Source organism: Cotesia glomerata, linkage group LG10 (genome assembly GCF_020080835.1).
Source record: "Cotesia glomerata isolate CgM1 linkage group LG10, MPM_Cglom_v2.3, whole genome shotgun sequence".
NCBI classification, from domain to species: Eukaryota; Metazoa; Arthropoda; class Insecta; order Hymenoptera; family Braconidae; genus Cotesia; species Cotesia glomerata.
This window is the reverse complement of record NC_058167.1, coordinates 13,288,104-13,312,820: the sequence shown is the minus strand read 5'-3', so window position 1 is coordinate 13,312,820 and position 24,717 is coordinate 13,288,104. Positions and strand designations below refer to the sequence as shown.

At 28.6% G+C, this 24,717-nt stretch overlaps 1 protein-coding gene across 1 annotated transcript; it reads left to right on the top strand.

Annotated features, from left to right (window-relative positions):
• Positions 1-24,013, top strand: LOC123272774 (barH-like 1 homeobox protein). Its single transcript, XM_044739771.1, has 3 exons — positions 1-1,029; positions 11,587-11,812; positions 22,921-24,013. The coding sequence occupies exons 1-3, from the start codon at positions 567-569 to the stop codon at positions 23,411-23,413; spliced, it is 1,182 nt and encodes a 393-aa protein (XP_044595706.1). The 5' UTR covers positions 1-566; the 3' UTR covers positions 23,414-24,013.
• Positions 24,014-24,717: the final 704 nt, after the last annotated feature.

Sequence of the window (24,717 nt, the reverse complement as noted above, 5' to 3'; positions counted from 1 at the left end):
AGTGATTAAGTTACTGATTGTGATAAGTGATTAATTGTGATCTCTTACTGGAATAAAAATATAAAAAAAATGATTTTTAAAAATCACTGTCGCTAATTAAATTAATAGACTCTGGTACCCTTTTTTGCAAAAAAAAAAAAATAATAATAATTATAATAATAAAAACGGAAATGGCTGACGGGCGTGCTTCTGTGCACGGTAATTATGTTAAGTGGGCAGTTAGCAATTAAGTAAGAAATCGAGCAAGCGCAGCTTCTTAATTGCTGCGCGGCCAAACGAATCATTCTTATTATTATTCTTATTAACGAGTCGTGATCTTAACATTATTTTTTTTAATAATAATTGCCCCCAATCAATGATAATTTAACTATCTTAGTTGGAATACATGTAATAATTAATAAACATTTAATAATTGAATCTTTGAGTCTTTTTGTGTTGATAAAAAAGTTGGTTAAAAAATTGGACTTTAGCGGAAGACTCTCGGAAAAATTTTGACCTCTGGTAGCGACGTGGTGGCGACAAAAAGGCAGAGAGCGAAAAGCCCTGAGCCGGGGTCGCGACTCGCGATGACAGTTCACCACCAGAGTCACCACGTAGCTGCGTTGAATGGGATCACGGTGCAGGCCGGGGCCGGAGGGTTGAATCTCACCCGGATGCCGGGTCTCGAGGCACACAGGTTGGAAAGTGACAGGCTGAGCTTGGACTCAAGGGCGGATATTATCAATAATAATAATAGTCATAATCATAATCATAGTCATAACCTTAGTTTGAGTCTGAGTGGAAATCACGGGGACCGCGCGGATAATGCCTCTACGACGATGCCACACAGGTCGAGGTTCATGATCACTGATATCCTGGCCGACGCCTCCAGTCCCGCGTCCTTGCAATGCCAGGAGCCACCCTTGAGTCCGCCGGCTGCTCCAAGGGACCTCAGTGTTCGCCCGGGGAAGAATTCTGGGGGGCTCAAGAGGAAAAGGGACGAGGACAGTGATGCCAGTCACCACGATGCCACTTCTATGTCTTCCAATGGTGAGTTTTTGGTTTATTTTTATTTTTTTTACACAAAAAAAATTATTTTTTGCGTCAAAAGATTTTTAAGAAGACAAAAATTATTTTGGAGCAAAAAATAATTTTTAGTACTCCTTAATATTTTTCCCTCCAGTAATAATTTTTTTTCTATGTACATACACTGTTAAAAATTATTAAAAAATTTTTTAAAGTTACTATAAAAAAGTTTTTTACAAAATATAAAAATTTTTTAATTTTTTGTGTCAAAAAGACAAAAATTATTTTGGAGCAAAAAATAATTTTTTAAATAATTTTTAGTACTTCTTTATATTTTTTCAAGCCATAATAATTTTTTTTTTTATGTATATAGATAGATAGATAAAAAATTTATTTGGCTCTGGAACCTAAGCTCCCTCAAAGCCATCAATATTTAAATTACATTGGTTTACATAGGTTACAAGATTACTTAACTAATTAAAGGTATATACGCTGTTAAAAATTATTTAAAAATTTTTTTAGTTACTATAAAAAAGTTTTTTACAAAATATGAAAATTTTTTAATTTTTACGTCAAAAGACAAAAATTATTTTGGAGCAAGAAATAATTTTTAAATAATTTTTTAGTACTCCTTAATATTTTTCCCTCCAGTGATCAATTTTTGTATGTTTATACGCTGTTAAAAATTATTTAAAAATTTTTTTAGTTACTATAAAAAAGTTTTTTACAAAATATGAAAATTTTTTAGTGCGAATTTTTTAATATGAGGTAAAAAAAACTAACCTAAACAATATAATATAGTGATTTTAAGTGATTCACGAAATCTCTGTTTCATTCAAGACAGTGAAATTTAAAAAAATACTTTTGTTGGTTAAAGATTTTTTTCCTTGATCAAACGAAGTTATTAAAAAAAAGTTAAGGTTTAAACGTTTAGGTAATATAATTTATTTAAGATTAGAGTTATTCGACTTCCTTTGTGCTTTTTGTTCTATCTATAATTACCGACCCTCATTTTGTTTCTGGTTTCATTCATATATATCCCACAGTTTCTAGTATACGCTAGGTTCATGTATACCTGACAGCCTGACGCGGAAGAACTAATATAAACGCGTGTGTTTTAACATAAAAGATGTTACATGGTCATCTCTGCTAAATATACACAATCACGGTGGTTAATAGCCTTAACTCGGATCTTCCTTTTTATTTCGGTAGTAATATATGTTATTACACGGAAAACGCCAAGTGAAATCATTGGAAATTCATTTTTTTTTTATTAGTTTGTATGTAATTTAGTTTTTACTTAGTGGTAATTTTATTTAGCAAAATTAAAAAAAAATAGTGTGAAATAATATAATTTATCGAATAATTATGAATTAATTTAATTTTTTTCAATAAATTTCACAATTTAAATTACATAAATCATATAATATTAATTATAAATAAAATTTACAAAGAAAAAAAATTTGTTCTTTTTAAAATAAGAATTAGAAATTTTTAGTTTTATTTAAAAAATAAATCAGTGCAAAAAACATTATTTTACAAATTTAAAAATTGATTTTTTTTGTTAAATAATTTTTTTCACCTGCACGAATATCAGTAAAATTAAATAGCATGAAACGACATAAAATAGCTTCAACCGTATCCGATAGAACCCTTCTATAATTTTTTCCCATTATTATATTTTATTCTTACATTCACGTTTAACATGAAAATAAAATCCGACCATTTACGCGGCAAAAGCGTCCCATGCGATTACAACTGATTACCCGCGCAATTAGTATAAAAAACCTCGAGTAAAAACAAGCCTGTAGACTACTCGCTATATAACATATTATATGTATAATATATTTATTTGCATAATAAAATTCGCATTCTTTATCTACCCAGCTAAGCTGTTTCACGTTATCGCGAGGACGCGGTTGTGGTATAACAAAAACGTGGTTAGACATAAAATACTCTACTCTAAACGGGACTGGACTAGTACTAATACTATGTAGCATAATACGGCAACAAAGAGAATTAATGAGCGTGATTACGATTAGTTTAAAGGCGCGTGCTCTGTAATTCTGTAAAAGTAAAAAGTTAACGTGTATTTATTTATGTTATAGTATAATAAAATTTAAAGAATCTAATATTGTGTTTGTTTAATACAAATAAAAATTTAAAAATAATAATAACAAAATTTTTATTAAGATTTTTAATTTTTAACAATCTCAAAAAATTTATTATTAATTATTTTTTTTAAGGAATTAATTTTTTCAATTTCTTTTCATTTGAAAAAAAATTTTTAGAAGTTAAAAATATTAACAAAATCTTGATTAAGTTTTTTAATTTTTAACAATCTCAAAAAATTTATTATTAATTATTCTTTTTAAGGAATTAATTTTTTCAATTTTTTTTCATTCGAAAAAAAATTTTTTTAAGTTTTTTAGAAAATTAAATTTTTTTTCTAAAAGATTTTTTTTAATAAAAAATATAAAATTATTAATTACATAAATATTTAATAATTTTTATAAAATAATAATAATAAAAATAATAATAGAAGAAAGAATAATATAAATATGAAATATAAAGTGTGGGCTTGGGTACAAATAAAGTATAATCCGCTTAAAGTTTGCCTTGCCCGTTGTAGTTGTAGTTATGTATTTATCAGGCACCCGACTTTACTTCACGCTCTGTCGCTGTGTACTTCTGTGTATAATACGTGCATACTAACAACTCTCAAGCAGAGGTGTCGTAGCAATTGTCACGATCGGGACTACACGGTCCCATTTATAATCCCCAAACCGGAAATGATTGGCAAGCGTTTAGAGATCGCTCAAGAATACTGTTATGAATCTCGCTATGACTGTTTAACGCTTGTCAACGTCTTGACCTGCAGGATTAATTTTTTTTTCATATATATAAGTATGTATAAATACTGAGTTTTTGGACAGAGACGTACGTCAACGAGGTGTACGTGCAAATCAAGCAGAGAAGGGTGCTTTAAATCTGACAGTTGTACGGAAGTGTAAATTAAAAAATCACAGTTTGACTTGTACCGTCGCGGGATAAGTATGTGTGACGATCAAAATGGTGTAAAAAATAAATTAAGTGGAAAATTTTAGGGTTTAAATGTTTAGTTTTGTAATTATGAAAATTACAATCGGTTGTATAAATTTAAAGTTGATATTTTGGATAAATTTTTGCAGCCAAAAAAATTATAAGAGACTTATTTTATGGAAAATTAAATTTTCTACAAAAAAAAAATTGCTCATTAATTTTTTGTATAGAATTTTAATTGTAAAGGCAATTTTTTTTGGTTTAAACAAACAAAATTGTTTCCAAAAATTTAAACTTTATTTTCTGATTAAAATATTTAAGCTACAAAAAAATCCATTTACTTGTCCAAAAATTTTTTTCGAATGAAAAAAAAATTGATAAAAATAATTCCTTAAAAAAAAGAACAAAGTTTTTTTGTTTGTTTTTATTTAAATAATGAGATAAAGTAAAATTAAAAGTACTTATATTTTATATTCAGTATTTTAACATTACAATAACAGAAATTTAAATTCAAAATTAAAATAAAATGCTAATGATCCTCGAACACGATGTTACTCAGACAAAGTTATCATTATCTGTCGAGACGGAACGCTGTCACCGGTGATGCTGACGGGGTTGTAGGTTGTGTACACATGTATGTTGCATGTGCTTGAGTGTGTGGGCAGTCTGGCCGGGAGACGGGGAGTCGTGTAAATTCTCTACGTACATACTTGCATGTGTATTTAACACCGATAACGAGATTCGCGAAAGCCTCTTAACCCCACGTTGTTGAGGGCAACAGCTCCCTGCCCCTGGTCTCTGGACAGATTTAACTTTATTCAATCCCAAGCTTAATAATTGTATTATCATTTACACCATATTAGAAGGGTTACATTTTAAAGATTTATTTTTAAATTTTAAAAATAATCAACAAAATAATTTTTTATATTTTTAATTGTGAAAAAAATTTTTTTCATTAAAATTTTTAAAATAATCAAAAAAATTATTTATCAAATATCTTTTTTATAAAAAAAAAAAATTTCATTTATTGCAAAGGTCTTGATTTGAATTTGTGCCTTTTCAAGGTTTTATAATTAAGAAATGACCTTGTATCTTGTGAACTATTGACATTTTTTAAGATATACGCTCATCCTGATGTTACACTCATCAAGACCTTTCATTTGAGTACCCACATCAATTTTTTATATATTTCATATATTTATATATAATATATATATAAAAATATGAAAAATATATCAAAAATACATGTGGGTACTCAAATGAAAGCTCTTGATGAGTGCAACATCCGGATAAGCTTATATCTTTAAAATATATATTATATATATGTATATATGAAAAATATATCAAAAATGCATGTGGGTACTCAAATAAAAGCTCTTGATGAGTGTAACATCGGGATGAGCTTATATCTTTAAAAACGTCAATATTTAAGAAAGTACAGTGCAGTTTAACAAAAGTCATTATTTAATAAAACAAAATTTTAATTTTTATAGTTTACAAATAGTGACTGCAAGATTGCTAGTATTTTATTAAGAATATAAACTTTCTTTGTAATAAGTTCCTACATAATAAATATAAATTAAAATCCATATGCTAAATCTAAAAGTACAATTTAAAGCTCCACCCTGGGGAATATTTTTTCAAGTTTATAATTCGCTTAACCATGCAATAATTTCAGCGCAACTTTTATTTGCCTGAGGACTGAGAAAATTTAAATATTTAAATACAGGAGTTAGATTGCATTAGTTGATATAAAAAAGGTATTTAAATGGGATTTAATAAAAATGCCTTTTATTTAAAAGTACAAAAGTCAATGCTCGGCAGTCCATAGTCCGGTAGCGGCCCTACACTTGACCATTGCATTAACATTAATATATATAAGGATAAAGTATTAGATCGAACTGGAAAATGCATACATGTTATTGGCACGCGAGCGATCCATGTGTGTCTACAATAAAAAATAGCTAGTAAGCCAGTAGTATAGAGTTGTGTATGATTACATGTTTGAATAAATAAGTATCTGCATACATATAAATATAAATATAACTATAAATATATATGTGTACATATGTATACACAAATCGACGCGGTTACTAACGCGCACCCTGCTGTTGGACAAACTCACTGGACTCCCCGCGTAGTTGCGATCCTTCGTACATACGCATCCAATACAACATGTGGTTTTAGTTGTGAACGTTAACAGAACAGCCCAGAGCCCAGCCAACCACTTGGTGACTCGCTAACAGGGTTATTGCGTGACTAAAAGTATCCATGTATGTGTAAAAGTCAAGACTTGTCAGTATGTGAGTAGTTTTGGTATTAGTACCCAGTTATATTAGTTATATTAGTGTGGTACCTCGGGCTAATGTAATGTAAGAGAACTAAGAGCCCCTTCACTCGAATCTCGACTCGTGTACTCGGTGTGGTGCCGATTCCTGCAGACAAATCAAACATTAGCTTTCATCTTTTATTATTAAATGTGATACTTAACTTTAATGACACAGATACGCAGAATAGAAATCATTTATTTCAGATATGTAACCATTAGAAATTTTTTTCGGTTCAATTTATCAACATTTTTTTAAGTAATACGATGAAATTTACTTTTTATTGATTTTTTACACGCGAATAAACTTTTATTTTATTTTTACTATTTAAATTTACTGGTTAAGTGGTAATAGGCAAAGAAAGTAGTGCGATTGGTTTTTCTAGAGATAGAGATGCTTTAAATAGTTCCGCGGCGGCCGCTAGGTGGCCAAAACTCAGAAGTTCTCACTAGTAGAGCGGTAAACTTAATACTAAACTTCAGGTGGAATTCTGATAAGATGTCAAGAATATTTGAGTACTTTTCGTAATTTTTGAACTAATGGTCAACTGCTACTTTTTATTTGTAGACTTAATATTTTTTTCCGTTTATAAATAAATTTTTACACTGATAGAAGGATTTATTAACTATTAATAATTTAATTTGTTTGAAGACAATGATTTAATTTATTAAATTTTAATAAATATTTTTTAACATTCAATAAATATTTATTTGCGAGGAAAGTACATTTATTAATAGTTGATAAATATTTATTAATAGTTAACAAATGTTTATTAACAGTTAATAAATATTTTGTTGAGTGAATTTGTTTCGCTTGCAATGTCAGATAATATGAAGATTGCTTATATACAAAAATCATCTTTATAAATTATTTGCATTAATTATATTACATTATAATAACGTTTATTGTAAAATACCAAATTCTATCACAGCTCATAATTATCTTTTATATTTTTAAATATTAAAAATGTTAATTTATTTATTATCTTAGTGAATTTAATTATTATCATGTATTCCAGCTATAGAGTCATAAAAAGTGTCAAAAGAAAATTGCTATTTTTGCTTTTTATTTTGAATAACTATTTTTTAACAGTCAACAAATATCCATTGACAATTAATAAATATTTATTAAATCCTATGATGTTAAAAAATCATTTATTAACAGTTAATAAAGCTTATTAAATGTAAACAAATCCTTCTATCAGTGTATGACATAATTTTTCCAAGCTAATCTTTATCCTTATTTATTATTACCACAAATGTATCTAAATTTTTCAAGTAAAAATTGATAAATTCTATTATTTTCGAAAAAAAATGATGTCAAAATTACTTTAGCTACTTAATATTTCAAGTAGAGTAAAAAATATGCATTTACGACAATTTTTCTCGGCAATTCATTGTTTTAAACATAATAAAAGCCAAATTTCAATCCTCATTTCTCATCCCATCCCCAAACGTCAAATTTATAAAATAGCTGTACCAACACAAAACATTTATTCGCTAATCAAAACCTGACAATAGCCAATTCTCCCTCTCAGACGCAAATAAATAAAAATGTACAGCAGTCCCCGAGGTGTCGAAAGGTAACACACAATAACTGGGGTCAGATTCGAGTAGGTATTGACTAGGGGCCAAAGAGCAGCCGACGTTGTGTGCTATGTATGAAATAAAAAAATTCCACATAGTATCCCATCCAGGGGTTGCGGTAGAGCGTGTAGAACACACTACTCGAGAGGGTAAACTCTCATGAATGCCGATTCATTTTTCACGCTCTACCTTTTCACGTTCGCCAATTTGACTTTACTCTCTATTTATATATTTATATATATATATATATATATATATATATATATATATATATATATATATATATATATTATATATTACCCACATACTTATACATACATACATACATACATACATACATACATACATACATACATACATACATTCATACATACATACATTTATCCATGAGACTAGTTTTCAACTTATGCAACCATTTTCACATACATCACATTTAATTTACGGTGATTTAATTGTTTGATAAACATCCGTTAATCATCATTATGAGTCGCATTGTTTTTTTTTCTTTTTTTTTCCACCACTATTATTTTATTATTTTATGAGTTACATGTCCAAGCAAAATACATATTCTCCTACACATATATATGTATTCATTTATTTTCTCGTGAAAAAATCTTTTAATATAGCCATAAATGTCTGTATATGGCCATTTTACAAAAATTTATATGGTCTGATATATAAATTGACTATATCAAGCCATATATGAACATATGTGATTACATAAGTTCATATTTGGCCAATTTTCGTTTATTACGACCTACATAAACAATGTTTTGCTTAGCCAAATTTTAAAATTTCAGCAAAAATGCCTAAACAAAACTCCTGTTAAAAAATTCTATGAAAATCAAATAAAACCCTTACGCTCAAAATATTTCAGGGAATGCCCAAACACAACTCCTGTTAAAAGCGGAACTGAAAATTCCAATTTTAAGAGGTCCATCATGGAAGTTGAATTTTGGAACACTCTAATAGACATATCTGACTTGATCTATATCCTAATATGACTTGATATATTTATATATGTATTGATATGGTCATATACATTTTTCATTATACGCATAGTATTGAAAATCTCCAATAGGCGGCGCATGATCGTTGAATTTTCTCAATACCAGAGAATTAATTTTCAGATATTAAGTAATAAAATAAAAATAATTCTTCCGCTCCCTTAAGAAGCTTACTTAACATTGATTTTTAGTTTAATCAACAACGTAACCAATTTTTATTTAATACGATATTTTAAATGACGTATATAGATAGCTCAACAAAAATTTTTTTCACGGGTTGAAAATTGAAAATACCAGCAAGCAAGACTTATTTAAAAGAGTCAAGTAACTCAAGTTGCATGTGAATATATATATTTGTATATTTATCTCTTACGTGAAAAACTCACTAATATAAGAAAAAGTTCTCCTTACTGGTATACTCTATCCGGCAAACGTCTTGGAAGTGTCTCAAAAAGAAAACTCACCAGCGGGACTTCTCTAAGTGTATCACATAGTAAATTTAGTTTTCCAACCTCCGTTTCAGTGCAAGAAGTTTATCTTCCTCTTCATCCCTTTCCCTCAATAAAACTCTTACAGCCTTTTACTCTTTATCTTCTTCTCGAACTTAAGCTATCCACATCAGCGCAATGTGTTACGTGTGTGTGGTGAATCTCCGCGGGTAGTCTCTCCCATTTTCTTTCTCCCGGAGGGTTTTTCTCCTATCCACCGAGAATTTTTCCTCTGGAGGAATGGCCGCCATTTCCCAACATGGTGGCCGAGTCAGATCGTTCAACCGAATCTGTCCGATCAAACGGGGGAGTAAGAGCCGCGCTTTCGCCTGGGTTAACTCAATCTCAATTCTCATGCTCAGCGCTGACTGACTTTTTATTCTTCATTTTATTTTACTTTTTATTAGCTCTATTTCTATTTTTCAGCACAATATATAGCTTTCCTCTATTCGACTCCCGACTATATCGGCCATCAACTATCCGCCGGTTCCGATCGATCAACCCGCTACAACACGATTGAGTCTTTGCGAAGCATTCCCCGTGGAAAGAGATTTAATTCTCAAGATTTTTTTTTTCGAATGCAATAAGAGCACTGAGTCTTCTTTCTTACATCATTTCATTCGTATAAAATATTTTTTTTGGCTAAAAAATTCTTCAAAAGATAAGCTTGGAAATGTTCATTTTAAAATAAATGATAAAGTTTTTAACAAGGAAATAAAAGTGTACGAATAAGAATGTATGTATCAAGTTCACGATGGTGGAAATCCACACCCATGTCGTTAAAATTAATTCACGCGATTATTGCGTCTGCGTGGTCCAATTTAGCTACTCAGCCAATCGTGTCTCGGGTGGTATGCGCAAAAATAATAAAGTAAAACGAAATAATGAGCAAGAAAGTAATCAATTATTTTGTTTGGATTAACGTTAGTTTTCTTTATTTTTAATTAATGTTATTGTTATTGAACTTAAAGCTTTTATTTTTATTTAAAGTTTTTCTTGAGATACTTTTTTTGTTTGTCGAAAATTGTATAAAATTTTCGGGCTTTTACTTCTCGATAAAATTAATTTAACATTATTATAGAGTAAATTCGGGAAGCTATTAATAATTGCTCTTTTGTTTTGAGTTATTGATTTATATAGGGTTGAAATAGGAGGGAAAAAAGAGAAAATTAGATAATAGAGCTTCAATTTCCGAAAGAAATTAAAATATGAGGGGTGATTTTTTTGATTTTTGGACAGGATGTAAATAGCTTCGATATTAAGAAAAATTTTGGGAGGATTTTTATACTTTATTTATTTCGAAAAATATAGAAAGTAAAGAAAAAATTTTGATTGTTAACATTTTTGAATTTTGGAATCCTTAATTAATAAAACATTTTTAAAAAATATTATTTAAAAAATAAAAATATTATTTTAACTTGATTTTTCTTTATGAAAATAAGAACTAATTTATTTGTCTTTAATTTTATATAGATAGTTGTATAAATAAATAAAAATTATCCGGTTTTGAATTCACTTTTTTTTGAAAATTTTTTTGACTTAATTTTTACGAATTTTGAAAAAAAAAAATTCTTTTTTATAAACATTTTTATTGAATACAAAATAATTATCCAATTTTTTTCTCTTAAGATTTAGAAAAATTTTTTTTTGACTAATTTTATAAATTTTTACAAATCTTTCTCCAATTTTTTTAAAAAACATTTTAAATAAAAACCAAAAGATTAAAATTTTTTTCTAATTACTTCTTATTAAATTTCCAACAGTATATTTTTACCTTTTATACGTTATAAAAGGGAATGGATTCAAAAAATTCATGAGAATAATAATGAATTAATAAATAATCACCCAGTAAGTAGTACGATAGAGTTAACATAAAATTATAATATCAAAAAAATACGACATTATAAATAGAAAAGTCAATAAAGGTAATTATCGTAGGGGCAGGTAGTCACGAAATAGCCGCAGTTATTAGGTATAATGATTACACAAAAAAATGTAACTCCCACTCATAAACACAACTATTTACGTCGTTACAATTTTGATAACTCAACAACAATTCTTCACCCAATCAATAAAAATATTCCAACTTACAAAACTTTTACCAAAATAAATAATTTGACGATAATTTCAGGTGTTAAAGAGGAACACGATCAAAAAGAGTCTTCCTCAAGTTCCCAAAATTCACCGCCAAGTAAAAAGCAGCGCAAAGCGCGGACGGCGTTCACAGACAACCAGCTCCAAACACTCGAGAAGAGTTTTGAGCGACAAAAGTACCTGAGCGTTCAGGATCGGATGGAGTTAGCGGCCAAGTTACAATTAACGGATACGCAGGTCAAAACGTGGTACCAAAATAGAAGGTATTTTTTTTTTATAATAATAATCGTATTTATACAAACAGATCGTAGAAAAAAGGCCAAAAACAAAAACTCAGTTTTAGTTTTATATTTAATTAGGTACAATGTATATACTTTAAAGACTTTTGAAGCCGATGTTAAGTTTCAGCGAACGGCGGCTGCTGACGTATAATTAGAGAACAAAGAAATGGTAAATTATCGGTGTAGGTTAAGCTTCTGGGGTAAACTTTGCTCAAAAGAAGAAGAAATAAGAAACAAGCAGCTCTTTTTTACATTATCATCATACTCTTGATTATACAAAAGTTTATCTCGGGAATAATTACTCAGGGTATATATCCCGACGAACAGAACAGAAGGTTTTGGTTTGTTGGGGTTTCCGTCTTTCGTCTCGGGTAAATTTGTGTCGGTTGATTATTGATCCCCGAACGGAAACCCGTGACTAATTAGAGAATGAAAATCGCGGCTTTCGATAAAAGGCTCTCGTTTAACAAGTTAAACGCATCATCTTAAACTATAACTAAACACTTTAATCGGTTATTCTGGTAAAAGTAACAGGGATTATTTTCAGTCAAGCTCGTTTATCCTTAAACTTGTTTTTCCATTATCCATTATGTAAGATATTATGTTTTTACTGGCGTCTTTAAAACAACATCCACCAAATCATTTCGGAATTATTTAGGTAATAACAACTACAAGACAATCTGACTAATCGCTCGTCCCAAGTTTCTAGTCCAGCTATATTGTACACTTTAATACTCTACTCATTTAATTATATTATACTAAATTCTGAGGTTGAAGGCTGAAGAAACTGAACCACGATTGAGGACCAGGACTCGCAATCGAGGGCCAGTATCACGGTATAAAACCAGGCGCCAGTGACTAAGCGTTTATTTTGAAACATTAATTAAAGTATTATAATCTAGCAAATTTGTAATTAGTCATTTTTTAATTTAAAATGTTGCTTCTTAGCTTTTTATTTTATAAAAAGAAAATATATCAGTGTCGGGGATGTATCTTGTTATTAATTACAAATAAACTCCCGGAAATTTTTTTTAATTTCAACAATTTTATTTTGGATTTTTTATAAAAATTTTTTAATTATTTTTTATAACAAAAATTAATTTTTTTTACTAAAGATAAATTTGTATTTATTAATTAAAGTTTTTCTCAAGCGCAAATTTTGTTTTGCTCATTATTTATTAAAACCTTTGAGAAATTTTTTTCAAAGAAAAATTTGACTCATATAATTTAAACTTGAACGAAAATAATTTTGATTAAACTATTAACATTCACATAATATTCCACGAAGGTTTGTAGGCGGGCAATCGTTACGGGTCGTTAAATAACTCTCCCGAGAAATCGTTCCGACTTATCAGCTAATCACGGACGCGAGTATATGGACGTATAGTCAAAATGGGATGGCGTGACGTTTAATGCACGAGTTGAGTTTTAATGTTTTGTTGTATATTATGTATTATGTCGTCGTGATTGTTTCCTCTACTCTCAACTGTATATACAAACACGGTTGGCTGCTGAGTATGCGACTGAATTAAAGCTCCTCCTTCAATTCCTCTTCACTTCACATCAATTCTCCATTGTGCTTTGGAATTATTTTATACATTACACTAGGTATCTTTCACTTCCATTTTAAAATTACACTAGTATATTTATAAATATTTAGCAAGTCGAATACAAACCCCTTAAACATTACACAGTAATTTTCGTCGTTGTGTAAAGTGTAAAAATTTTAGAGTCGAATAGTTAACACTTTAGTGTGTTGCATCGATCCATTTTTGTGTTGAATTTGACAAAAAATTTTTACTGTGTACATATTCAAAGTTGTAACTTAAAAATTCTTTGGCTTTGGGCGCCAAATTTCGTCAACTATACAGCGTTTCTTCACTTTTCTTACGATGGATCATCAAATTGACGATCCTAACATTGTTTTTGTTCAACTTCAGCTATATTAAGAACTTTTTGTTGACAAAAAAAGTTGTTTATTTAAAAAAAACTGTAATTGTTTACGAAAGCTTTTACTGCATTTTTGAGTAGAACAAATAAATCTTTAAGGTAACGTTGCATTGAAGAAAAAAAAATAAATTTTTAGTCTATCATTTTCATCTAATATTATTATCACATCCTCTGAATCTGTACTTTTGATTATATAAAGTGCGGCTGCCCTATTTTAAAACACAGTAACTGCTAAATTTTTATACCTGATTTTTTTTTTTGGTATTTCTGCATTTCTCATACTTTTAGACCTTAATTTCAAGTATTTTTCCTTAAAAATATTTATATTCAAGTATTTTCTATTCATAAATCAAATTTTTTATCAATTAGGCGCGCAAACTTTTTTTTTAATGACAAAAATTTTGAAAAATCTTAAAATTGTCAGTTACGGTGTATTAAAATTGGGCAGCCGAGTATTCAATATGTTATTTCTCATCATTACCTAAATTTTTATTGAAATCTGAAAGGCACTTATTGTAAAATAAAATAAAATGTAAATTCTCACAAGAATCAATGATAGTCAAACATTTTTTTATATTAATATCTTTTTTCCGATTCTCTGAAGCTTTTTAAAAATTTAACTGGTCCTTTATATTATTACAGTGTACTAGTATGCCAAATTAAATTAAATTCTGACCGGTAGTTCTAAACGAATTGTTTTTCTGACGAAACGTCACTCAAGGTTACATTGGATAGTAATTTTGACAATATTTTCCTCTTCGTGTACTAATCTTAAAATACAAACTAAAAAAAATAATCTAAGGAATAGATAGTTTGACGAAAAAAGGCAAAACCAAACCGTCAGCCGGTAAAAAACCAGCTACCGCATAATACTCTAGAATTATAAGAGTCCGTCCCGAGGGCAGGATCCTCTTACACGCATCGACTACTGCTGCTAGACGAGAACGTTGACGGATGACGTATACAGCCTTATACCTTATGCCTTATACTCTTGAATGTTGGAGCCAGTAAACTCGACAGTACAGAACCTTAAGGAAAATTATTACACGTTATTCACGCTGGTTTATCCTCTTTCGAATCCTTTATTTTTTACCATTATCCTTTTAGATTTAATATTTCTTGTTCTCCAATTTATTACCTCCCATCCGATGATTAAAGAGTCAGCGGCTCCCGAGAAAGACGATGACAGATCGTTTCAGGACTGTAAATTAATAATACATATACCGTAAACCAGACAATAAATATGAATTATTATTAACAGCAGAATAAAAAATTAAAAGGAAAAAAACGATTACCTCAGCATCAATCGGAGAAACTTTTTCCCTGCAAATGTGAATTGTACTTACATTTCGATTTCCATTTCCTACGGTCCTTACTACTTGCTCTTAGCATCAGAGTGACACTACAGTCCAATAGCCATCCACCGTGAGAATTTTCTGCCTTGTGTGCTATAAGTCTTGCTCTCGAGGATGATCCAGGAAGACTTTGGCTTCACTTCCCACGCTACTGTACACCAATCCTTATAACGTTATAACGGCCACACACGATCATTATCGTAATGTGTTCTCGTTTTACTAAAGTCTATGCCACATTCTTAATAATAATCTACGCAAATACAAATATAATACACAATTTTGTTTATTCATACATTTTAAGTACTCGCAAGTAATAAGGATATTTGTGATGGCATAAAAAATATCCAATTTAATCGACAAGTTTTTATTTGAATCATTATTCAAGTGCATTTTATTTTAAATATTAACAAGAAATTTTTATTTCTATTATAAACAAACATAAAATTATACATTTTACAAAATCGTCCATGGACATATTTGGCTGGATAAACTGTGCACAGAAAAAAAAATTAACTCTAATCAAGAGAAAAATTCTTAAACCAAGAAAATAATTTTTTTGAATCAAGACAAAAAAATCTTGAATCAAGTAAAATTTACTTAAACCAAGAAAAATTTCTTAGCTTAAGAATTTTTCTACTCAAATCAACAAGATAAAATTCTTCAAAATTATTTACTTGATTCAAGTAAATTAATTTTTCTGTGTGATATGCTGATATATCATTTGTCTACTTGAATTAGTGTTGAAAACCTCCGACAGAGAGCGCATGATCGCTAAATCTTCTCTTTATAAGAAAGTTGAATTTCTAAAGTCATAAGACAAACATTACATAGGGTTTTTTTATCTTTCTTTTTCCCTAAATAAAACATTCCGTCTTCTAGTCAAACTACTTAATTATATTATAATATAAATAAATGTATTATCCAGTAGGTTATGTTGCATAAACAGGAGCCTAAATTTACTATAAATATTGCATACAATGTACAATTAATACAGTAAATTATATAAGGTAAAAGCCCCAATAGATGATCACGTACCAGTATATGATCATTCTATGTATTTGTATATCTATATTCACAAATATAAGTATACAAATACATGGAGTGATCATATACTGGTACATGATCATCGATTGGGGCTTTTATCTGATATCAAATAAAAATTTTTAAACTCAACTAAAGTCTTAACTTCTACAACAAAAATTATTATTTTAACTCCTGCGGAACTGATTTGAAATTGTTTTTTAGTTTAAAAAATTACTAATCAAATTTTTATTTAATAAAGGTAATTTTTGATCTAGAAAATAATTAAATATTTCATAAATTATTTTTTTATTCTTATACATAGCCGGATCAAAAAAATTTTTCACAGGTTATAATTACATTAAAATTGAAAAAAATTTAAAATTATGAAACTAAATGATAATTATTACTCTGTAAAAGTTTAAATTATCTTTATAAATATTTTCTTCAATTTTTTTTAACTTAAAAATGTATTTTTCTCAAAAATTAGCATTTTTATTAATGCTCTACCGAAAATTTTCCTAAATAATTATTAAACTCAAAATTTACGTAATTTCCACTCCATTACAAATATCTCCTAACTCGACCTCATTATTCACGTTCACCTTATATATATCCATAACATATAACCGCGAGTCAATAATATAATACCGTTTTGAAATATTGCTGTCTTGCATTATTTATGATAGGGTATCTTTTGGTCAATTTGTGGACACGCAGCTAACGCGACGATTAATAGATAACTCGATACCGTTTATTTATTTATTATGTATTTATTTATTATCACAATAGTCATGAGTTGAAGGCATTTATTTATTGTAATTTTCAACTTATGGTATCTATCCAAGGATATAATATACTACAGTTAATAGTTTGAGGTTAGCGTCACTGTCAGCGTCCCCTACTTATGTTATTGTCATCAAGCATATGCGCCCAACGATAGAAGTTTAATAACAGACATTTTAGGTTAGATAATTACTATAAAATGTGTCCCCTTATTATCTAGTTTTTTTTTTTTTTTTTTTTTTAATTTAAACTTTTTCCTCAAAATACATCGGGCTGCTATTATAAAACTACACTGTTACTAGTATTATTATTATTACAGTTGTTATTGCGTGCTTATAGGCATCAATGTGACGTACGGTAGACCGTAGACCGCAAACTTGAAACCAGAAACTGGTGGTGCCATTATAAATACATTAAATCCAAGTGTATGATATTTATGTTATATTTACTACTATTATTTAAATACTTCGTTTACTCAATAAACGACAAATTAATAACGTATTCCTGTAAATATTACATTACACATTACGTTGTTTTGTTGCGCAATATGCTCATATTTTCATTTTAATTATAATTATACGTAAAAACTTGTTTGTGTTGTAATTAAAATAGCTTTTTTGAAGGATTTTGTTTTTTGTCGGTGGTAATTAAATTTGTTTATTTAACCGACCAGGAAGTTTGTTTTAGTGACGGATTTTTAAAAAAAAATTTAATTTATTTCACTGAAATTATAGGTTCCGTTTTAATTTTATTTATTCATTAATTTTTTACCTTTTTTATTGATTTTCCGAGTTCAAAATTTAAAAGTTACACTGATAGGATTTGATTATATTTAATAAGCTTTATTAGCTGTTAATAAATTATTTTTTAACATTATAGGATTTAATAAATATTTATTAACAGTTAATAAATATTTATTAATGGTTAATGAATATTTGTTAACTGTTAACAAATATTTATTTAAAATAAAAAGCAAAAATAGCAATTTTCTTTTGACACTTTTTATGACTCTATAGCTGGAATACATGATAATAATTAAATTCACTAAATAAATTAACGTTTTTAATATTTAAAAATATAAAAGATAATTATGAGCTGTAATAGAATTCGGTATTTTACAATAAACGTTATTATAATGTAATATAATTAATGCAAATAATTTATAAAGATGATTTTGGTTTGTAAGCAATCTTGATATCATATGACATTGCAAGCCAAACAAATTCACTCAAAAAAATATTTATTAACTGTTAATAAATATTTAACTATTAATAAATACTTATTAACTATTAATAAATGTACTTTCTTCCCAAATAAATATTTATTAAATGTTAAAAAATATTTATTAAATTAAATAATTGTCTTCAAATAAATTAAATTATTAATAGTTAATAAATCCTTCTATCAGTGTATAAAATTTTTCCTGTTTTCGATGAAATACAACCCCAATTTTTAAGTAGTATTGATTTGTCCCCTGCATATAAAAGTTTAATTGAATTATTGAACTTATGCATGTCCAAACATTCAAAAATATTGTCAAGTTTTGTAATTTAAGAGAACTTAACTTGAGTATAATTGTTAGCGTAATTTAATCTATTAATTATAAGTGTAAATCTATGATACAATTATATTTCTTATCCAAATAAATAGAAAAATAATCAAACTTAAGTGATAAAAACTACAAATATTTAAAAAATACTCTTCTAATTATTGGTTAGAATTTTTATGTTATTACTCTTTAAAAATACGAATTTTTGGGATAAAAAGTTACGTCAGAATATCCTCGAAATATTCCTTAGCTAGATTCTTGTTTAAAAAATTCTTAGTTGCTAAATGAAAATTCAAGTACTTAAGGAAGAACTGGTCCTTCTTTTTAACACCAATTACAATAGTAATTCATTGTTTGGCAATAAAAATAAACCGTTTGTACGAGACATTCATACATGAAATATATCTCTTGTAATAAATCAATAACGCTCGAGTGCACTGAGGGTACGCGGCCAATTAAGGGTGTTTTAGAGTACCAAAAATAATAATATAACTATCTAAACTTAACCTCCTTCAGAAGTAAAGTACAAGATACGAAACACGAGGGGAGCAATATAATAGCAAACCGAGTATTAAAAAACATTACTCATCACATAATCGCGAGCATTGCTCTATTATACTTGGGGATTTTTTTCAACGTCAAACCGCACACGGACATGAGAAATGATCAGCCTGTTTTAAATTCATAAACGACTTTAATATCACAATGCTCCAATGAATAAGTGCCTCGATGCCGTATATCGTGATCGTAGATCATAGTAAAGGGTGTGTATGTTAAATGTGGCCTATATTTTTTATTTAATACCATACCCTTGCAAATTTTCCAAACCATCGAGTCATCATAGTTACATATTATGAAGATCAAGATTCTCGCACCTGACCTGTATCTATTTTTTAGGTATCTAACGGATATTTATTTTATTATCCTCAACTTTAATTAACCAAAAAAAAAAATCTCTTCAATTACAAATAATTTCGTTTTTTTGACAATTTTTTATTACAATTTGATAATATAGTGCCAATATTACTATCTCAATCCATAAGGAAGAAATTCTTGGATGAAGAATAAGTACTGAAGAAAAAATTAAATAAATTCGAGAGAAAAATTCTTAACCCACAAAAATTCCATGGTCTAGAATTGATCATAAAAAATTCTTAAACTAAGTAAAATTTACTTAAACAAAAAAAAAATTGTTTAGTTAAAAAATTAAATAACTTTTTAAGCAATAATAAAAATTAAAAAGGACAATCCCAAGTGGCACAAAAATTTTTTTGGTAATACTTTTGTTGAATTTAAGTTGACAATTATTAATTTCTGACTTCTTGTTAAATAAAATTTACCAAAAAGTTAACAATTTTTTATATGATGCTTGGGATAGGACAATATCTCTGCACTGGTAACCTTTAAAGAGCAAGTGCTCTGTAATAATTTTCTTACTAATTAATAAATCTATCAATTTTGTTAATGTTGTGATGATTTATATGACTAAAGCAACTGTGCAATGTAGGATAGTGATTGTTAGAATTCGTATTATGGTAAATATTGTAATTATAGCAATTGTTATGTTATGTTGTTGGTTATTAACATGTGTAATTTTCAGATGCCTGAGGAAGGTCTAATAAATGACCGAAGCGTCGCAGAAATAATAATGTAATTTGTTATTATGATCCTATCTTGTCGACACTCCTGATATACAAATTATTATTAATTTTCTTCAATCAAAGTATTTTTTATATTAATGCGTATATCTTATTAAAAAATAAAAAAATTCTTCCGAAAAATTTCTGTTTATCCTAGAATAAATTTAAATAAATAACTATGACTAAATATCTCATAAAAAGAATAAAATTTAGAAGACTAAGAACTCTTCTCAATCCAGTAGTTTTTTAGCACATTATTATTACTGGGTATTTATTTATTTTGCAATGAAGATCGTAAGCTGATAGGTCGATCGGTAGCTTAGGGTTGTCTCCCTTTGGTTTCATGTTATTAGCACGGCGTTGGAGAGTACGGTTGATAGTTGATAGTGGATAGTGGAAAAGCGCTGGGCGTCAGTGTGCGTGGCATGATACGTGATGATTAGCCACTGAACTCCATGGGCTATTTGTTAGTATAATAAGGGCCGCAGTGTGGCAAACGTAACCACTTGCTAGCACGCCATTCCGTTTTAGCGTAATTTTCTCAGATGATAATTTACATACACGGGTCGTGGGTCAACGCGGGACGTAAGGGAGAGCTAAACGTTACTCTACATATATCCACATTTATATATGTATTTATAGAGATGAGGGAGTGGAAATTGTGATTACTCGATGCAATTCATAGGATTGCTTTCAAGAGTACTCCACCCACTCGGCTATCATCCACCGCACACCCTCAATACTCGGTAAAAGTCACCCCACACACCATTCGTACATAAGCTTCCGTTGATTTTACACGTTAGGTCTAAACCAGTCCCGCAATCTCCATGCTCAGTACAAACATCGTAATAATACGTCTAACGAGCGTTAATTCTTTGCTTATTCTTGAATTTATTTTATCGCTTTCCGGAATTGTAAAATAACACTCAATTTTTATTGAATTTCAGATATTATGCTTCGTTATAAACTAATAAATATTATAATGATCAGTTTTTATTTTTGTTGGTCATAGGTTACTTTGTATGAGCTTCTGAACATAACCTCCATTTTTATGTTGATTAACTAACCTGTTAGGTTAGTTTTTACTCATATCTAACCTTTACTCGAACCGTAATTTTATGATTAGATTAAAAAGACTGTTAATTGTTACTTTGTTAGCAAATAGATAAAAAAATGCTGTTATCAATTAGAAATGTGTTTTGTAATTACGGTTTAATAAAATCTTTAAATGGTAATTCAATATGGCGGTTTCTCCATTTTTAATTGTCTATTTTTATTATACATTTAAATTCATTAATAGCTATTCAATGGCCGCGTTCAAGTTTACTAAGTTCTTGGCAGATCTTAGCATATCTTGTAGCAACAACTTAAAGTAACTATATTGTTTTTTAAAAAAACCTATAATAAAACAATGCAAGATATATTTATTTAAGTGTGTCTAAATATTAATTTTTTGGTAGATAAAGTCAGCCCTACTCAGAACTTAGTCAACCTGAACGCAGCCAATCATTTTATAACAAAGTATTGTTTAAAAATTTAATTTTTTTTCTTAAATTAAAAATACCTATAAAAAAAATATTTAACTGTAAGGAGGGCTAGTTCTTTCATTCAGAATATATATTTTTACATTAGATAAAATTTTACCTCGGATTGAAAACTGGCTCTGAAATATAGTTATCAAATCTTAACACTGATTAGTACTCACTAAATTTTACTGCAGCTATTTAGTATTATTTTTAAGAATGATTACAATAATAATTTGGCATGAATTAGTTTTGATCCATAATCTATAATAAATAAATTTTATATTAATATATTTGAAATAAAAATTCAAGGATATATTTTATTCTAAAAACTCATGCATAGATAGCAAAATTTTTTACATTTTTAAACAAAAAAAAAAAATTGACAATTTTTCACAATAATTTCTGTAAAATACTTGAATAAAAAATTTTGTTATTTTTTCTTGTGAATTAATTTGGCTGTCCTTTTTTAAAACACAGTAACTGCATAATTTTTTTTTAGTATTGCTGCATTTTTTATAACTTTTAGTCCTTAATTTCAAGTACTTTTTCTTAAAAATATTTATATTTAAGTATTTTTTATTTATAAATCAAATTTTTGATCAATTTGGCAGGCAAACTTTTTTTTAATAAGAAAAATTTAAAAAAATTTGGAAATGGTAGTTACTGTGTTTTGAAATTGGACAGCCGAATTGTTAGAAGTTTATTGGTCGCATCACCAAATTTCTAGTTAACAAAATTATTAACATTATAATTAAAATTAACTTGTAATTAATTAAAATTTCTCATAAAATTTTGTCCAAAAAATAAACTAAAATCCCACAAATAAAATAAAACTGCTTTAGATTAGATTAGATTCATTTATTTATATCATGGCCTAATTGGCCGAATGGCAAATTTATACATATATGTTAACAATACATAAAATACAATATTAACTAAAGAGATAATGAAAATAATGTACAATTAAGTAAAAAATCAGACGCAGAATATATAAATAAGTATTAGAATAATAATACACGATTTAACTAATTCATCAAGTAATATAATACATGATTTAACCAATTTACTAAATAAAAGTTTACATGAAAAGTTTGCAAATACAATTAAATATCTAGTTTAAATAAATATAGATCTTATTTTTGAAAATATCTAAGCTTGAGGAATCAGCAATATCAGATGCTTTAATAAGATTTTTTTTTTTTTAAATTTAACCTTAAAATAAAAATAAAATAAATTCTAAAAAGACATTACTTTTCTGTTTCAGAACAAAATGGAAAAGACAAACGATAGTAAGCTTCGAAATCCTTGCCGAGGCGAGTAATTACGTTTCCTTCGGAAATGTGTACGCCGGTCGGGCTGGTATGCCGACGCAGCCTTCCTACTGGTACCCTGGAGCACCAGTAGGAGTACCTCCACCAAATGAGCTCTTCTACAGACAAGCATCGGCCGCAGCCGCAGTAACGCTGCAGAAACCGATGCCTCACCGATTTTACCCGCCGATGCAGATGCTTGCCGGTCCTAGTGCAAATGTTCCCCTCGGAAACCTCGCGGCCAGCTCGAGTCTCTCCAGCCTTAGCAGCTACTATAACCGCGAAAGTCCGGAGATAATGCCGGACCGAGAACGGGAACGGGAACATCTCGAACGTGTAGCGCTCAGGGCGAGGAGCAAAAGCCTGGAAAGGAGTCCTCCGCCTCGGGATGACAGTCCGCAGAGTAATCGCAATGACAGCGACGATGAAAGCATCAACGACATCTAGGACTCGGCTGATGGGTTCCATGTTGACCCCGACAGTCCCTGGAATAGCCAATTCAGTGATTGAAATTGAATTGAAGATGATTTTAGGTTGATTTTGGTATTCAATTTTTGAATTTATTTGTTTTTAATAAATTTGTTGTACAGACGAAAGTTGTTTTTAGTGAATCAAAGTCGAGTGCCGGTGCCGGTTTTAATGACAACCGGACGGAGGAAACGACAAATAGTAACGTGATACGGGGCCAGGGCTTGACATTTTTAGACATTCGAGATTTGCGAGAAAATATAATGTTATATAAATATATAAGACAGGATGTGACGTGCGGTTAACCGATATTATATTTATATATAAGGCCTAAGAACAGAAGAATAATAAACTGATGCTGATTAATCGATCCAATGTTTGTGGTGATTTTTAATTAAAATTTTAAATGTGTGTTAGGATTTATTTCTGGATTTAACTTGAAGGGATTTTTGAAATTATTATTTTTACTATCATTGTTAATACACTGTAAAAAGTCGGAGGTGAAGAAATAAACACTGCTTATGGAGTAAATTTGCACAGTAAAAAATTTTGCGTCAAAAAATTTTGTCTTAAAAATTTTTATGTTAAATATTTAACACATTTTGTGTTAATTTAATACATTACATGTTAAATTTACACATAAAAGTGTTAAATATTTAACACAACATTTTTTGACGCAATGACGAAAAATTTTTTTCTGTGGTTTTTTTTAGCGAATAAAAATTTTAATCAAAAAAAACATCCTATTAAGGAGTTTTTAGATTAAAATAAATTTTTAATAAATTTTATGCGTTAAATTACTTACTTATACTTCGAACAATTTATTTCAAGTTCAAGTTTGTAAATATTAATTATATTTTTCCAAAAATTTGACTTTTGGAACATTGAACTGAGTTTTCATAAAGATTTTTGGAAAGATGAATTATTGCAAAGAAAATTTATCAAAAAATGACAATTAGAAAAATTAAAAAAAAATATTTATGCAATTTGTGATATCTTCAAATACGAATTTTGCTACTTTTGAAGAAAAAACTATTTTTTTTATTCAATAAGAATTTACTCCGCTGTTTTTTTTTTTTTTTTTTTTTATTAATGATATAAATAAAAAATTTTTCAGTGAGTTTTATTTCTAAGGGGTTTAATTTAATAACTAATCATTTACTCTGCACATTTTTTACAGTGTATTATATTATAATGTGCAATTTACTTTGCCAAACTTGAAGGTTATGTTATCCGAATAACTCACGAATCTTAACCACAGATTCTCATTCAGGAAGATTTTT

Excerpts from the sequence above, each read along its gene's own strand:
- LOC123272774 (XM_044739771.1), top strand. The coding sequence starts at position 567 with ATGACAGTTCACCACCAGAGTCACCACGTAGCTGCGTTGAATGGGATC. Across the intron at positions 1,030-11,586 it reads CACTTCTATGTCTTCCAATG|GTGTTAAAGAGGAACACGAT; the intron begins GTGAGTTTTTGG and ends CGATAATTTCAG. Across the intron at positions 11,813-22,920 it reads ACGTGGTACCAAAATAGAAG|AACAAAATGGAAAAGACAAA; the intron begins GTATTTTTTTTT and ends TTTCTGTTTCAG.